This window comes from Entelurus aequoreus, linkage group LG14 (genome assembly GCF_033978785.1).
Source record: "Entelurus aequoreus isolate RoL-2023_Sb linkage group LG14, RoL_Eaeq_v1.1, whole genome shotgun sequence".
NCBI lineage: Eukaryota > Metazoa > Chordata > Actinopteri > Syngnathiformes > Syngnathidae > Entelurus > Entelurus aequoreus.
The window spans coordinates 39997166-40015469 of NC_084744.1; the positions used below are offsets into that span (position 1 = coordinate 39997166).

The 18304-nt window shown below is 40.2% G+C and overlaps 1 protein-coding gene across 2 annotated transcripts in view; it reads left to right on the top strand.

Moving 5' to 3' along the window:
* The window catches only part of LOC133664885 (glutamate decarboxylase 1-like), a 354813-nt gene that overhangs the window by 301993 nt on the left and 34516 nt on the right, over positions 1 to 18304 (top strand). For both annotated transcript variants that reach the window (XM_062069880.1, XM_062069881.1), the window contains 2 exons: positions 15214 to 15456; positions 15537 to 15627. In XM_062069880.1, the coding sequence (XP_061925864.1) occupies positions 15214 to 15456; positions 15537 to 15627 (334 nt within the window). The remainder of the gene's footprint in view (positions 1 to 15213; positions 15457 to 15536; positions 15628 to 18304) is intronic.

Sequence of the window (18304 nt, forward strand, 5' to 3'; positions counted from 1 at the left end):
ACAAAGTTCATGGAAAAAAGGGTAAAACAGCAACAAAAGAAGTGGGAAAGATCAGAGGACATAAAAGAGCAACACTTCCTGGGTGCCATTTCTACTTGCAGCTACAGACTACAATGTTAAAGTTAAAGTTAAAGTACCAATGATTGCCACACACACATTAGGTGTGGTGACATTTGTCCTCTGAATTTGACCCATCACCCTTGATCACCCCCTAGGAGGTGAGGGGAGCAGTGGGCAGCAGCAGTGGCCGCGCCCAGGAATCATTTTTGGTGATTTAACCCCCAATTCCAACCCTTGATGCTGAGTGCCAAGCAGAGAGGTAATGGCTCCCATTTTCATAGTCTTTGGTATGACTCGGCCGGGGTTTGAACTCACAACCTACCCATCTCAGGGCGGACACTCTGACCACTAGGCCACTGAGTAGGTGAATTCAATGTGACTTCACTGCCATCGGACCAACCTTACAATGTAAGGGAAAACCAACAAATAAGCAATAAATAACACATTTCATTGCACCATGCATAGACAAACAACAAAACAAAACAAAACAAAAACATCCACATACAGTACAAAGCTCTGGCCTCACCATTTGCTGCTGGGGTGAGGGGCCACACCGCACGGTCAGAAACAAGAACAGACCCAACAAAGTAAACAAGAAAGCAGACTCCGTCCTAGGCTGCCCACTAGCTCCCGACTAGTGTCCGGTCCGCGCGGATGGGCGAGAATCCATCTGGAGCAGGGGTGTCAAACGTGTTTTATTGAGGGCCACATCGCAGTTATGTCTGCTCTCAAAGGGCTGCTTTTTTAAAATGTAATAAAAAATTATGCATGTGGGCATATGCATGCTGTGATTAATCAAAATTCAAATTGATATGATTTGAAAAAAAAAAAAATCATTTGACAGCATTGATATAAATGTGTAGCAGTAATCCCCTCATATTATTACTATAATTGTCTATGCACTCCATTATTAGATGTTTTCATGTACAAACTAATGTTATCTACTAACATATTTTTGTAATACACTATATAATGATGTCATATTTGCCATGATTAGATAAAATTTAGAAAATACGCATTTTTTCCTGTCAAAATCGAAATAATTATTTGCATTTAGTAAAAAATAATGAAGTAAATCTTAAAGTAAGTTAAAGTACCAATGATAGTCACACTCACACACTAGGTGTGGTGAAATGTGTCCTCTGCATTTGACCCATCCCCTTGTTCACCCCCTGGGAGGTGAGGGGAGCAGTGGGCAGCAGCAGTGGCCGCGCCCGGGAATCATTTTTGGTGATTTAACCCCCAATTCCAACCCTTGATGCTGAGTGCCAGGCAGGGAGGTAATGGCTCCCATTTTTTATAGTCTTTGGTATGACTCGGCCGATCTCAGGGCGGACACTCTAACCACCAGGCCACTGAGTAGGTATTTTATTAACACACATTTTCCGCAGGCTTTCGCGGGCCACTTAAATGATGTGGCGGGAGTTTGACACCAGTGATCTAGGGAGACCCAAGTGTCCGATACATACTCATTCAGCTCCGTGAAGCTCGTCCGTCCCGATGATCAACTCGAGCTCCGCATAGCCTCCAGTCCCTGACTTGGACTCCGGTGTAGCAGAGAGCCAGCAGCTGGTGTCCGCTGCAAACAAAACACACAAAAATCACCAAAAAGCACTGCAGAAGTCTTGAAAGTCCCAAAAGGGCCCGAACCAAAAGGCAAAAAACCACATACAAATAAGAGGGAAACATCAAAAACACAAAAGTAGGAACACAGAGCGCAGAGCTCCTGCAACCAGCAGCCACTACAGCGAAGTCATTTTGAAAAAAAACAAAAACATTATTATTGACTTAAAACTCGTTTGCAGACGTCATATCTTTAATGTATACTCTATTAATGGGAACTATTCTGAAACATTATTAATACTGTCATTTGGCTTATGTTTTCATTGAAAACATTCCATAAGGTAGTGCAAGTTCAAGTGACTTTATTTGTACCCCAAGGTAGATTTGTTTGGCAGTGTCAAATACAGCAGGTTCAAACACTGATGACATCTATTAGACAAGACAAGAAGCAAAGGAATCAAACAGAGACAGGATTCAATTTAGCTCATGAGGAGAGCGCATGTGTGCCTGCACCCTCGTACCGCGTCACCCCGCCGCTCTGAGGAGGGAGCTCCACGCCGCCTCATTTATTTGGGCATTTCCTGATTACATGGCTACAGCTGTTTCTAAAGGGAGGGGGGTCATAAACAGCTGCCGCACTCGGTCATAAACAGTTTAAAGAAAAGGTGCCTGGAGCGGTGTCAGGTTCTGCTCCCTCTCTGCTTTGTAGACCTCGGGTCATGACAAGGTCTTCCTGTGGCTGTCCAATAGATCAGGGAAACCGACACCTCCATGTCGCTTCCCATCGCACACAGTGGAGGTTTACAAGCCTTTTGCCTGATGAGATCAAAGACAGCTTTTGTCTTCTCGCAGGGCAGCCTGAACTCATGGGAACACAAAGTTGTGTGATAACTTATATACAATTATTCTGACATACTCAAATAAACCAAACAGATCACAACATGACAAAGTACTCGACAGGCTGCCTGGGACCAGGACCAGGAAAAGAAGGAAGAAAAAGTCACATGAACAATAAAAAAAGGCAGAGTAAAAGTTAGTAAAAGACAGTAAGATAAAACTACCATAAATTAATTATATTATGTTGTCAACATTATTAAGTGGTAGAAAATGGATTATTAATCTACTTGTTCATTTACTGTTAATATCTGCTTATTTTCTCTTTTAACATGTTCTATCTGCAATTCTGTTAAAATGTAATAATCACTTATTCTTCTCTTCTTTGATACTTCACATTAGTTTTAGTTGATACCACACCATTTGGGTATCCGATACCATCAGTGTGTGAATGTGTGAATGGGTGTGTGTGTGAATGGGTGAATGTGGAAATAGTGTCAAAGCGCTTTGAGTTCCTTAAAAAAAAAAGGTAGAAAAGCGCTATATAAGTACAACCCATTTACCATTTACCATTTACCAAGTAGTTACAGGATCATACAATATTCATATTCAAAGTCCTCATGTGTAACATTTGTTAGGTGTAACATTTGTTTGGTGTAACATTTGTTAGGTGGAATATTTGTTTGGTGGAACAATTGTTTGGTGGAACATTTGTTTGGTGGAACATTTGTTAGGTGGAACAATTATTTGGTGGAACATGTGTTTGGTGTACCATTTTTTAGGTGGAACATTTGTTTGGTTGGAACAATTGTGGAACATTTGTTAGGTGGAACATTTGTTTGGTGGAACATTTGTTAGGTGGAACATTTGTTTGGTGAAACATTTGTTTGGTGTACCATTTTTTAGGTGGAACATTTTTTAGGTGGAACATTTGTTTGGTTGGAACAATTGTGGAACATTTGTTAGGTGGAACATTTGTTTGGTGGAACATTTGTTTGGTGTAACATTTGTTAGGTGGAACATTTGTTAGGTGTAACATTTGTTTGGTGGAACATTTGTTTGGTGAAACATTTGTTAGGTGGAACATTTGTTTGGTGGAACATTTGTTTGGTGAAACATTTGTTAGGTGGAACATTTGTTAGGTGAAACATTTGTTTGGTGAAACATTTGTTTGGTGGAACATTTGTTTGGTGGAACATTTGTTAGGTGTAACATTTGTTTTGTGGAACATTTGTTAGGTGGAACATTTGTTTGGTTGGAACATTTGTTTGGTTGGAACATTTGTTTGGTGTAACATTTGTTAGGTGGAACATTTGTTAAGTGGAACATTTGTTTGGTGGAACAATTGTTTGTTGGAACATTTGTTTGGTGTAACATTTGTTAAGTGGAACATTTGTTTGGTGAAACATTTGTTAGGTGGAGCATTTGCAGTGTTGGGTTAGTTACTGAAAACCAGTCACTAGTTACAGTTACTAGTTACTTTATTTCAAAAGTAACTCAGTTACTAACTCAGTTACTTACACCAAAAAGTAATGCATTACTGTGAAAAGTAACTATTTAGTTACTTTTTTTTTTTTCTTTTTTTTTTTAAGGCTCCCATTAATGCCCTTTTAGCCTTCATTTCAGTACTGTTATTGCACTGGAGAATAATACAATGTGTTGATCAACTTGACATGCATTTGCATCACTGAACTCTGCTAAGCAATGTGCTCTACATACAACACACAAAGACAAAGATATGTTTCAAAGGGCCAATTTATTTCAGGCCAGAACAAATTGACAAAACTATTTTAAATAGCTGCAACATAACATACATACGTAACAAACAGCATAATAACAACATAGCTATAAACCTGGCTTCACCCAAGGAAGGCACACATGACATACACAAATTCTAACCAGGCATTTTTTTTCTCTCAAAGATTACGGAAATAAAATCATGTATTCAGGAGATCAACACTGTACTGAAGCCCAGAACACTACACATTTCCCCAATTTTAGTTTAGAGATAAGGAAAGATTGCCCTGGCCCACTAGGATCCCTCTTTATGTTTGTGAACTTTATAGTCTATACATTTAGAGTGATGTGATAATCAAACACTCTAGAAGTCTAAAATGAAAGAGTATATAAGAGAATTGACAGAGTGTGTACCTTCAATGATGAATGATGAGCAGAGGCAGAGTTTGGATTGTTTTCTTTAGCTCGCTTTCCATGTTTATGTACTCACTGTCCAGGTATTTGGAACATGTTTTTCCACGCCATTTGCTGTTTGACGCCGGTATCATGCTAATTAGCTGCCTGAAAGCGGGTGACTCCACTGTAGAAATAGACTGCATGTCTTCTAGCACATACACTGCAGAGGCTCTATCAATGTTGTCCTGGCTAGCAGTCTCTCCGTTAAAACTCTCAAGTGGAGCTGAAGTGGCATCGGAGTCTGTGTCTCTCTTTACTAGCTTCGTCGAAGCATGTTGCTTATGTAGCTGTTTCAGCAGATTTTAATTGCTGTTTTGGGCAGTATTCCCGGGCGCGGTCACTGCTGCTGCTCACTGCTCCCCTCACCTCACAGGGTGTGATCAAGGGTGATGGGTCAAATGCAGAGAATAATTTTGCCACAACTAGTATGTGTGTGACAATCATTGGCACTTTAACTTGAACTTTAAGTAGATGGGATCTTTGATCCAAGACACAACTTACATTTAACTAAAATGTTATTTTCTTTGTGCTCGACAAAAGAAAAGTATTGAGAATGTCTCCATGTTAAGAAACTCGACTTCTGGCTTCGCCATGATGTCTTGTTAGTTGTTATGAGAGTAGCGTATGCGTGTGTGTTTGTGGCCCTTGAAGATATGACAGCATGTGAGGTGACTGACGTCAGTGAGTGAGTGGGCGAGAGACATCAGACACCAATAAAGTCACAAAGTTGCAACAAACCACCGGCCTCGTCATTCACCCTCGAGTCCGGAGCTGTAAAGACTGTTAAAGATTGTTAGTCCTGAAGTACATAGGCCATGGAAGAACGTCTCCCCTCCGCTCCTCAACTACAGTCTGGAGCACCCCCCCCCCCCCCCCCCCCCCTGTAACGTGTTAGTCCCAACACTGAACATTTGCGACCCCGAAGGGAATAAGCGGTAGAAAATGGATGGATTGATGGATGTTTTTTGTTAGAGGACAAACATGCCACAAACCTTGTTAGAACTACCACTGTTTAATATGTTTGTGTGTATGCTTCACTGGTGAACATCCTTTTGTCCTACTCATTTCGGCGGTTCTTGAACTCACCATAGTGTGGACTGTGACGCAACAGTTTGTTTTCATGTCAAATCTTCCACTCCTTCTTTGTCTCATTTTGTCCACCAAAAGTTTTATGCTGTGTGTGAATGCACAAAGGTGCGCTTTGTTGATGTTATTGACTTGTTGGAGTGATAATCAGGCATATTTGGTCAGGGCATGACTGCAAGCTAATCAATGCTAACATGCTATTTAGGCTAGCTGTATGTACATATTGCATAATTATGCCTCATTTGTAGCTATATTTGATATCCTTTACTTTTATCCTCTGTATATAATTTAGTTTTGCATGTCTCATGACACATTATCTGTATGTAATATTGGCTGCATTTCAGATAGTTGTTTGTGTGCCATGTTGTTCCAGACCACAGCAAACATTACCTAGCTTGCCAAAGATTGTAATAAATCTATTAGAAGAAGACAGTTTCCTTTAACTTGGACACACACATCTATACCTTTTGGCCATTATAAGCCAGTCATTTCCAGGAGTTATCTCACCTTCTGAGTAGCCTCTGATTTACTAATGGTTTCTAATGTTGTGAAAATGTGTAGAATAAATATTACATTTCAACATTTCTGTCAACAAAGATTTGCTTCAGCCTGCGACATATAGTCATTTTGATAGTAGGCTATAATAGCTCATATAGACACTTGCCTTCATTATAAGACTTCCAGACAGTTTGTTTGGGTTTTTTTGGTCCAATATGGCTCTTTCAACGTTTTTGGGTTGCTGACCCCTGCCCCAGTCAGTGCAGTCAAAGCATTCCTGCAGGAGAGCACAGATTCTTCTGACCACATTTTCACCACATCGCCACATCCCACATTCCATATGCATAAGGAATGAGATCGCGATTGTAAATTTCCCTTTATAAAAACTTTGCAGATCAGTACACTATTACTTTGAAAATCAACAGCAGATAAAATAACCAGAAAAGTGAACTGCTTGAAAGACTCGACTCGTTCGCAAACATCGCATCTCTATACTCGTGCAAATGTTACTCCAACTGCATTGTGGTCCAATTGTTTCATGCTACATTCTGTATGAAGCCTACAAGTTAGAGCTGTGACAATCGATTTCCTCTTGTTATTTCAACCTAAAGGCTTGGTTGCACTTTATTCAAATACAAACCCATTTCCATATGAGTTGGGAAATTGTGTTAGATGTAAATATAAACGGAATACAATGATTTGCAAATAATTTTCAACCCATATTCAGTTGAATATGCTACAAAGACAACATATTTGATGTTCAAACTGATCAACTTTTTTTTTTTTTCCAAATAATCATTAACTTTAGAATTTGATGCCAGCAACACGTGACAAATAAGTTGGGAACGGTGGCAATAAATACTGATAAAGTTGAGGAATGCTCATCAAACACTTATTTGGAACATTCCGCAGGTGAACAGGCAAATTGGGAACAGGTGGGTGCCATGATTGGGTATAAAAGTAGATTCCAAGAAATGCTCAGTCATTCACAAACAAGGATGGGGCGAGGGTCACCACTTTGTCAACAAATGCGTGAGCAAATTGTTGAACAGTTTAAGAAAAACCTTTCTCAACCAGCTATTGCAAGGAATTTAGGGATTTCACCATCTACGGTCCGTAATATCATCAAAGGGTTCAGAGAATCTGGAGAAATCCCTGCACGTAAGCAGCTAAGCCTATGACCTTCGATCCCTCAGGCTGTACTGCATCAACAAGCGACATCAGTGTGTAAAGGATATCACCAGATGGGCTCAGGAACACTTCAGAAACCCACTGTCAGTAACTACAGTTGGTCGCTACATCTGTAAGTGTAAGTTAAAACTCTCCTATGCAAGGCAAAAACCGTTTATCAACAACACCCAGAAACGCTGTCGACTTCGCTGGGCTTGAGCTCATCTAAGATGGACTGATACAAAGTGGAAAAGTGTTCTGTGGTCTGACGAGTCCACATTTCAAATTGTTTTTGGAAACTGTGGACGTCGTGTCCTCCGGACCAAAGAGGAAAAGAACCATCCGGATTGTTATAGGCGCAAAGTTGAAAAGCCAGCATCTAAGATGGTATGGGGGTGTATTAGTGCCCAAGACATGGGTAACTTACACATCTGTGAAGGCACCATTAATGCTGAAAGGTACATACAGGTTTTGGAGCAACATATGTTGCTATCCAAGCAACGTTACCATGGACGCCCCTGCTTATATCAGCAAGACAATGCCAAGCCACGTGTTACATCAACGTGGCTTCATAGTAAAAGAGTGCAGGTACTAGACTGGCCTGCCTGTAGTCCAGACCTGTCTCCCATTGAAAATGTGTGGCGCATTATGGAGCCTAAAATACCACAACGGAGACCCCCGGACTGTTGAACAACTTAAGCTGTACATCAAGCAAGAATGGGGAAGAATTCCACCTGAGAAGCTTAAAAAATGTGTCTCCTCAGTTTCCAAACGTTTACTGAGTGTTGTTAAAAGGAAAGGCCATGTAACACAGTGGTGAACATGCCCTTTCCCAACTAATTTGGCACGTGTTGCAGCCATGAAATTCTAAGTTAATTATTATTTGCAAAAAAAAAAAAAGTTTATGAGTTTGAACATCAAATATCTTGTCTTTGTAGTGCATTCAATTGAATATGGGTTGAAAAGGATTTGCAAATCATTGTATTCCGTTTATATTTACATCCAACACAATTTCCCAACTCATATGGAAACGGGGTTCGTAAGACGTGAACGCTTTGGCCATAATTGTTGTTTACTTGCCTGTTTGTTTATCTAATGTATTTACAATGAGTAACAGGAATTTAGGAAACTTCACCTGCAGTGTCAATTATCCAGTTTTTATTGTGCAGACACACTGCTTGATTTTTTTTTTTGCTAAAAAGAAAAGAACTGAATCGATTTCAACTCACTGAATCGTTCGGATCGTATCGTTCTAAAAAAAAATGTTATCGTGTCAGCAGCCATGAAATACGAATCGAATGGTTGTTCAAACGACCTTTTTACACCCCGACTACAAATGCGTTAGTTTTGTGAAAAAAATAAACAGTTGTGGTCCTTAACTGTTGGCATCACAGGCTTGACAAAAGTTCAAGTTAAAGTACCACTGATAGTCACGCACACACTACGAGTGGTGAAATTAACATCTGCATTTGACCCACACCCTGGGAGGTGAGGGGAGCAGTGAGCAGCAGCGGTGGCCGAGATCGGGAATCATTTTGGTAATTTAACCCCCAATTCCAACCCTTGATGCTGAGTGCCAAGCAGGGAGGTAATGGCTCCCATTTTTATAGTCTTTGGTATGACTCGGCCGGGGTTTGAACTCACGACCAACGTTCCCTCTAAGGTGCGCGCCAGTGGAATTGCGCACTGCTCAAGCGTCCTCTGCACACGGCAAATCTATGCCACGCACAAAATCAAATAAAAAAATAAGCGCATAACAATTTTTCGACACGACACGGACACGACAGAGAAAACAGTTTTCGTCATCATTGTTCAAATATTGTAACGTCTGTCGAGACGCTTTGAGGACATGAATTCCATCCATCACTTTACTGAGCAAAACTCTTTATTGTCGGCCATAAACACATCACCAAAACATTAGTAAAAAAAATGATATCTAGCAAAACTGGTCATTTTCTGCAGTACAAAAAAGACCAAAAGCAACTTTGTTATATAAACAGCAGCCGCTCGCTCTTTCTTACTTGCGCCAACACATGCACATATGGCACTTAGCCAGTGATGCGTTTACAGCCACACAAAAAGTCGGACAACTCCAACACCACACATAAAGTGTCATTCCAAGTCGTTACACTATGATTTACCAATCAAATGTGTCCTTATTCTAGTGTCATTTATTAGGAATCTTAATTTATAAATATGAATCATGAAATGCTGTTAGTATATTAAATAAATACTAATAAAAATATATTTTTTACAAACAGGAAGTTGCAGGAATGTACACATGATCCCCTGCTTACATCTCATTGTGCAACATGAGAATGTTTTAATGGGAACTAAATGCAATATCTGAAAGGGCTAAGAAACTATTTCCAAAGCAGGACCTCCACCCAGACAAACAATACAAGTACACAGTTCATGAAAAACTATATTTTTTGTTATTGTCATTGTAAGTGGGCCTAAACACTTATATTAGAAATGGAAATGACTGCTGTCATTTGATTATAATAATATGAGAATGTTGTCTGTCTATCTGTGTTGGCCCTTACGATGAGGTGGGGACTTGTCCAGGGTGTACCCCGCCTTCCGCCCGAATGCAGCTGAGATAGGCTCCAGCACCCCCCGCGACCCCGAAAGGGACAAGCGGTAGAAAAATGGATGGATGGATGGAGATTGAACTTGTTATTTAGTCAGGTTTGGGAAAGGTGTGCACGTCTGATGTTGCTCACATGGGCTCCACTGAATGCTCAGGGAGTTTTTGCGTTTGCTCACACACATGAAAAATTAGAGGGAACATTGCTCACGACCTCCCAGTCTCAGGGCCGACACTCTAACCACAAGACCACTGACTAGTCAAACAAATGAATCGCATTCTCAGCCCCGGACTCACGGGTACTTGAAAGCCACAACCTTTACTAACCCATTAGTGCGGGAATTTATTACACACGTGCGAAATTCTGCACTTTTCAACGGGTGACTCAAGCCCAGTGCTCGTTAGGCAGATGTTAAACATTTATTCATCCTTCCATAGACTATTTCAGCGGGTACGCATAAAAACAAACAAGAATTCACTCTCACATTTACACCTGTGGCCAATTGAGAGTCTCTATTTAACCTATCAGCGTACCTGAGTGACATGCAAACTCCACACAGAGATGTTCCCATGGTATAACCCCTAAATCTCTTGTCTGTATGGCTGACATGCTATTGTTTACCATTATAAAATTATTATTATTACAAACCCCAAAAGCAGTGAAGTTGTCACGTTGTGTAAATGGTAAAGAAAAAGAGAATACAATGATTTGCAAATCCTTTTCAACTTATATTCAATTGAATAGACTGCAAAGACAAGATACTTAACGTTCGAACTGGACGACTTTGTTATTTTTTGCAATTATTAGCTCATTTGGAATTTGATGCCTGCAACATGTTTCAAATAAAGCTGGCACAAGTGGCAAAAAAAGAGTGAGAAAGTTGAGGAATGCTAATCAAAGACTTATTTGGAACACCCCACAGGTGAACAGGCTAATTGGGAACAGGTGGGTGCCATGATTGGGTATAAAAGCAGCTTCCATGAAATGCTCAGTCATTCACAAACAAGGACGGGGCGAGGGTCACCACTTTGTCAACAAATGCCTGAGCAAATTGTTTAAGAACAACATTTCTCAACCAGCTATTGCAAGGAATTTAGGGATTTCACCATCTACGGTCCATCATATTATCAAAAGGTTCAGAGAATCTGGAGAAATCACTGCATGATCCCTCAGGCGGTACTGCATCAAAAAGCTACATCCGTGTGTAAAGGATATCACCACATGGGCTCAGGAACACTTCAGAAAACCACTGTCAGTAACTACAGTTGGTCGCTACATCTGTAAGTGCAAGTTAAAACTCTACTATGCAAAGCCAAAGCCATTTATCAACAACACCCAGAATCGCTTTGCTGGGCCTGAGCTCATCTGAAATGGACTGATGCAAAATGGAAAAGTGTTCTGTGGTCTGACAAGTCCACATTTCAAATTGTTTTTGGAAACTTTGGACGTTGTGTCCTCTGGAACAAAAAGGAAAAGAACCATCCGGATTGTTCTAGGCGCAAAGTGTAAAAGGCAGCATCTGTGATGGTATGGGGGTGTATTAGTGCCCAAGACATGGGTAACTTACACATCTGTGAAGGCACCATTAATGCTGAAAGGTACATACAGCTTTTGGAGCAACATATGTTGCCATCCAAGCAACGTTATCAGGGACGCCCCTGCTTATTTCAGCAAGACAATGCCAAGCCACGTGTTACAACAGCGTGGCTTCGTAGTAAAAGAGCGCGGGTACTAGACTGGCCTGCCTGTAGTCCATACATTGAAAATGTGTGGTGCAATATGAAGGCTAAAATATCAGAAGGGAGACTGTTGAACAACTTAAGCTGTACATCAAGCAAGAATGGGAAATAATTCCACTTCAAAAATGTGTCTCCTCGGTTCCCAAACCTTTTACTGAGAGTTGTTAAAAGGAAAGGCCATGTAACACAGTGGTAAAAATGCCTTTTTTGCTATGTGTTGCTGCCATTAAATTCTAAGTTCATGATTATTTGCAACAAAAAAAAAAGTTTCTCAGTGTGAACATGAAATATCTTGTCTTTGCAGTCTATTCAATTGAATATAAGTTGCAAATCATTGTATTCTCTTTTTATTTACCATTTACACAACGTGACAATTTCACTGCTTTTAGGGTTTTGTATTCATGTGACAACACAATTGCCTTTTTGAGGTGTTTCATCCAAAAGTCACTGAAAAGTGCAAGTGTGTGTAATAAAACAGGCTGAGTGCCACCAGAGTGTAAAAAAAACAACATTTTGTGTTTCCAGTGTGGTTTGAATATTTCTTCTTTTTTAAATATACTAATTGTGTTTATTTGTAAAAAATGCAACAGACTGATAAAAAAATATACAATTTACAGGCCAACAAATTGTCTTTGTTCCAGACTTTGGAGCCCCCTGGTCTGGTCCAATATGAGAACTGTATCAAACATTCTGTCTTCATAATGATCATAATGCTGGCTTTTGATTGACACTTTCACATTATTGTAACAATATGTTAATGAGGTGTTTCTAATATTGTGGATCAAAACATTCATCTCTCAGGTATGATGCACGGCAGTTGCACATCATAAGAATAAGAGCTGATAATAAGAAATTCATGTAATTAATCTCCTTGTCGATGCTGAATATTTTATATTGTAGCTTTTGCTGACAGTGCAATATTTCAGCCGTAAGGCCGGTCGATCCTATTGACACGTTGAAAGCTTTGTGACAGCAACAGGAATCCTTGTTGTGCATTTATAACACACATTTGTTACACAAAACTAGGACAACTATCAGAAAAAAAATGCCCATTATTTTACTGTAAAGCACATTTAATGACACGTTTGTGTCTAAAAGGATGACAAAGCTGGAACGTGTTCACACTGCTTCCCTTTTGTTATGCTACAGACTTATTCCAAAATAAAATGTTAAATTTTTGTCGTCAAAAATTCTACAATATCCCATAATGACAATGGGAAAACGTTTTAGAGCTTTTTGCAAATTTAATTTAAAAAAAACCAGGGGACAGGGGGGCAAGAGGGGGATAAAAAAGAAGAGAGAAACTACAACAACAAAAAACAAAAACAACAACAGCAGAACATCAGCAAATATGATATATATATATCAATATGATATATATATCAATATGATATATACATCAATATGATACATATATATATATATATATATATATATATATATATATATATATATATATATATATATATATATATATATATATATATATATATATATATATATATATATATATATATATATATATATATATATATATATGATACACAAAATATAAAAAAGAACCAGTTAAAGAATTAGATAGTAATAACTCAGAAATGACAATAAACATTATTGCACTACAAACGGAGCGATTCAAATACCAATAGAAGGAACAATATCGATAATAAATGTCCCTCTCGGTGTCATGGGGGGTGCTGGAGCCTATACCAGCTACATTCGGGTGGAAGGCGGGGTACACCCTGGACAAGTAATATTGATAATGAATACTAATAATTATCTCTATTATCAACATTACAATTGCTTCAAATGCAACAACATATACATGTAAAGAATACTTGAATTACAAAAGAAAAAAGGTAATGACGTTGGGGGAGAACTAATTAACCTTATAGATTGTTATGGTAAAAATAAGGTGAGCTTTAGCAGTGAGCTGTGCTTCAACTGAGTTTGAATGAAACATGATTGTATGCATTAGTGTATGTATGTATGTATGTATATGAGCATATGTTTTTCCAGTATGCATATGTTTTGTACAGTGTGTGTGTGTGTGTGTGTGTGTGTGTGTGTGTGTGTGTGTGTGTGTGTGTGTGTGTGTGTGTGTGTGTGTGTGTGTGTGTGTGTGTGTGTGTGTGTACGTGTGTACCTATGTATGTATATATATATACGTCTGTATGTACCTATGTATATGTATAACTATACGACTGTATGTATAAATGTGCGTACGTATGTGTGTGTGTGGGCGTATGCGTGTGTGTGTATGGGCGTATGCATGTGTGTGTATGGGCGTATGCGTGTATGTATGTTTGTATGTACAGTATAATTGTCTACCAGTATGTGCGGGAGCCAAAGTCTGAGTTCAAGAGCGCTCCTGAGCAGGTTTTCATCCAGGATGTCTCTGTACATTGCTGCATTCATCTTTCCTTCTATCCTGACTAGTCTCCTAGTTCCTGCAGATGTCCATTCAACTGAATTTACCACAAGTGGTAAAAAATGTATTAATAGCGCCTAAGTTACCCATGCCTCAGGCACTAATACACCCCCATACTATCACACATGCTGACTTTTGAACTTTGCATCTTAAACAATCCAGATATGTTTTTTTTTCCTCTTTGTTGCGGAGGACACGATGTCCACAGTTTCCAAAAACAATTTCAAATGTGGACTCGTCAGACCACAGAACACTTTTCCACTTTGCATCAGTCCATCTTAGATGAGCTCAGGCCCAGCGGAGCCGGCAGCATTTCTGGGTGTTGTTGATAAATGGCTTTGGCTTTGCATAGTAGAGTTTTAATTTGCACTTACAGATGTAGCAACAAACTGTAGTTACTGACAGTGGTTTTCTGAAGTGTTCCTGAGCCCATGTGGTGATATCCTTTACACATTGATGTCGCTTTTTGATGCAGTACCACCTGAGGGATTGAAGGCCATGGGCATTCAATGTTACATGCAGGGATTTCTCCAGATTCTCTGAACCTTTTGATGATATTACAGAGCGTGGATGGTGAAATCCCTAAATTACTTGCAATAGCTGCTTGAGAAATGTTGTTCTTAAACAATTTGCTCAGGCATTTGTTGACAAAGTGGTGACCCTCGCCCCATCCTTGTTTGTGAATGACTGAGCATTTCATGGAAGCTGCTTTTATACCCAATCATGGCACCCACCTGTTCCCAATTAGCCTGTTCACCTGTGGGATGTTCCAAATAAGTGTTTGATGAGCATTCCTCAAAACTTTCTCACTCTTTTTTGCCACTTGTGCCAGCTTTTTTGAAACATGTTGCAGGCATCAAATTCCAAAAGAGCTAATATTTGCAGAAAATAACAAAGTTTGTCAGTGTGAACATGAAATATCTTGTCTTTGCAGTCTATTCAATTGAATATAAGTTGAAAATGATTAGCAAATCATTGTATTCTTTTTATTTACCATTTACACAACGTGACAACTTCACTAGTTTTGGGTTTTGCACAATTCTTTCTGCAGATCTCTTACCTGCCAAAAACGGCGAGGAGCCCACCATGCAGTTCTTGCTGGAGGTGGTGGAAATCCTCACAAGCTACATCCGCAAAACCTTCGACAGATCCACCAAGGTCCTGGACTTCCACCACCCACACCAGCTGCTGGAAGGCATGGAGGGCTTTAACCTGGAGCTCTCAGAGCAGCCAGAGTCCCTGGAGCAGATCCTGGTGGACTGTCGGGACACTCTGAAGTATGGCGTGAGGACAGGTGAGGAGGACAAAAGGGGCCTGAAGCAGCCAAACCACAAATATTAATGATGTTATTTGTTAATCATCAATGGATGATAGGTCATCCCAGATTCTTCAACCAGCTGTCGACTGGATTAGACATTGTTGGCTTGGCAGGAGAGTGGCTTACCTCTACAGCCAACACTAACATGTAAGTATTATTTGTATCATTCATATAGCACAATCATCTTTGCTAGCATGTCCTGTAGGTCCTACTGTAAACTAGGGTTGTATTAGTATAGTACCGCGATACTATTGAGTCATATTCGGTCCTATACCGCCTCAAAAAAGACACCTGTCGTGTCATGCAGAACATCCTCAGGAAGAGGTGCTTTAAGACATGGGTAGGGTAGCTAGCTAGCGGCTAATGTCTGTCTACAGTCAGCAATGTTGTTATTTCTTTAAAGCAGGGGTCTCAAACTCAATTTACATGGGGGCCACTGGATGCAGACACTGGGTGAGGCTGGACCGCAAAAAAAGATTTCTTAAAAAATCTAACATGCACTTTTTAATGAATTCACCTTCTTTGAGTGGCTATCCCGCCCTAGCAACATACTTGCCAACCCTCCCGATTTTTCCGGGAGACTCCTGAATTTCAGTGCCCCTCCCGACAATCTCCCGGGGCAACCATTCTCCCGAATTTGTCCCGATTTTAACCCGGACAACAATATTAAGGGCGTGCCGTGATGGCACTGCCTTTAACGTCCTCTACAACCAGTCACATGCTGTATGCGGCTTCTGCATACACACGTAAGTGACTGCAAGACATACTTGATCAACAGCCGTACAGGTCACACTGAGGGTGAGCGTATAAACAACTTTATCACTGTTACAAATATGCGCCACACTGTGAACCCACACCAAACAAAAATGACAAACACATTTCGGGAGAACATCCGCACCGTAACACAACATAAACACAACAGAACAAATACCCAGAACACCTTGCAGCACTAACTCTTCCGGGCTAGAATATACACACCAGCTACCACCAAACCCCGTCCCCGGTGGGGTTTGGTGGTAGCGGGGGTGTATATTCTAGCCCGGAAGAGTTATGTTGTGTTATGTTATTTGCATTTATTATGCGCCCCCCAACCAACTGTTACATCAGCCCGGGGCGCAGCCCGAGTGGAGAAACAAAAAAAGCAAAAAAAACAGAAACAGAGACTGAGACACACAAAGGAATCTAAACTAAACATTTAAGACTCACAATGAACACATGAATCAAAAGTCATCTGCAGTAAAAAGGTGAGTTTTAAGCTGTGCTCTAAAAGAGTCCAGAGTGGTGGCGGACTTAATATTCAGGGGGAGTTTATTCCATAGCCTAGGTGCCATCACTGAGAAAGCACGGTCTCCCTAGGGCTGCATTGGATTCTGGGTATTTGTTCTGTTGTGTTTATGTTGTGTTACGGTGCGGATGTTCTCCCAAAATGTGTTTGTCATTCTTGTTTGGTGTGGGTTCACAGCGTGGCACATATTTGTAACAGTGTTAAACTTGTTTATACGGCCACCCTCAGTGTGACCTGTGTGGCTGTTGACTAAGTATGTCTTGCAGTCACTTACGTGTGTGTACAGAAACCAAATTCAACATGTGACTGGGCTGGCACGTTGTTTGTACAGGTTGTAGAGGGCGCTAAACGCAGTGCCATCACGGCACACCCTTAATATTGTTGTTTGGGTGAAAATCAGCAGACATTCGAGAGAATGGTTGCCCTGCAATTCGGGAGTCTCCCGGAAAAATCGGGAGGGTTGGCAAGTGTGACGCTGTCAAGTGCAATTCATATAAAACTCGCGGGCCGCACTAACATTACATTTTCATATTAAGGTGCGGGCCGCAAAATAACGTCTCACCGGCCGCGATTGGCCCACGGGCCGCGTGTCTGAGACCCCTGCTTTAAAGTCACCAGTCCTTGACTCCATGGCAACAATACAAGCCCAATATAGCACACAGGAGCCATGTTACAACATTTAGTTAACTTTGATCACATTAATTACATGTGAATGAAGGGAATACTTAGTCAACAGCCATACATGTCACACTAAGGGTGACCGTATGAACCACGCCAACACTGTCATAAACATGTGCCATATGGGGGGGGGGTTACCCACAAAAGCGGTCCTCTCCAAGGTTTCTCATTGTCATTCACATTGACGTCCCACTGGGGTGAGTTTTCCTTGCCCGTATGTGGGCTCTGTACCGAGGATGTCGTTGTGGCTTGTACAGCCCTTTGAGACACTTGTGATTTAGGGCTATATAAATAAACATTGATTGATTGATTGATTGATATAGTGAAACCATACAAAACAACCAATTCCCAGAATTCCCTGCAGCACCAACTCTTCTGGGGACACTACAATATAAACAAATGCCATGGGTGGATCTACACCTAACATTCACTGTAATGACACCAAGTACAGGAGCTTATCTAGTCGATACTACTATGATTACATCGATATTTTTTAGCATCACAAAATCTTCTTTTGTTTAAAAAAAATGTATATTATGTTTATAAACTCAGGAAATATGTTCCTGGATACATGAGGACTTTGAATATGACCAATGTATGATCCTGTAACTACTTGGTATTGAATCGATACCTAAATGTGTGGTATCATCCAAAACTAATGTAAAGTATCAAAGAAGAGAAGAATAAGTGATTATTACATTTTAACAGAAGTGTGCATAGAACATGTTAAAAGAGAAAGTAAGCAGATATTAACAGTAAATGAACAAGTAGATTAATAATCAATTTTTACAGTTTGTCCCTCATAATGTAGACAAAATAATAGGTGGATATATGACACAATGTGTTACTGCATACGTCAGC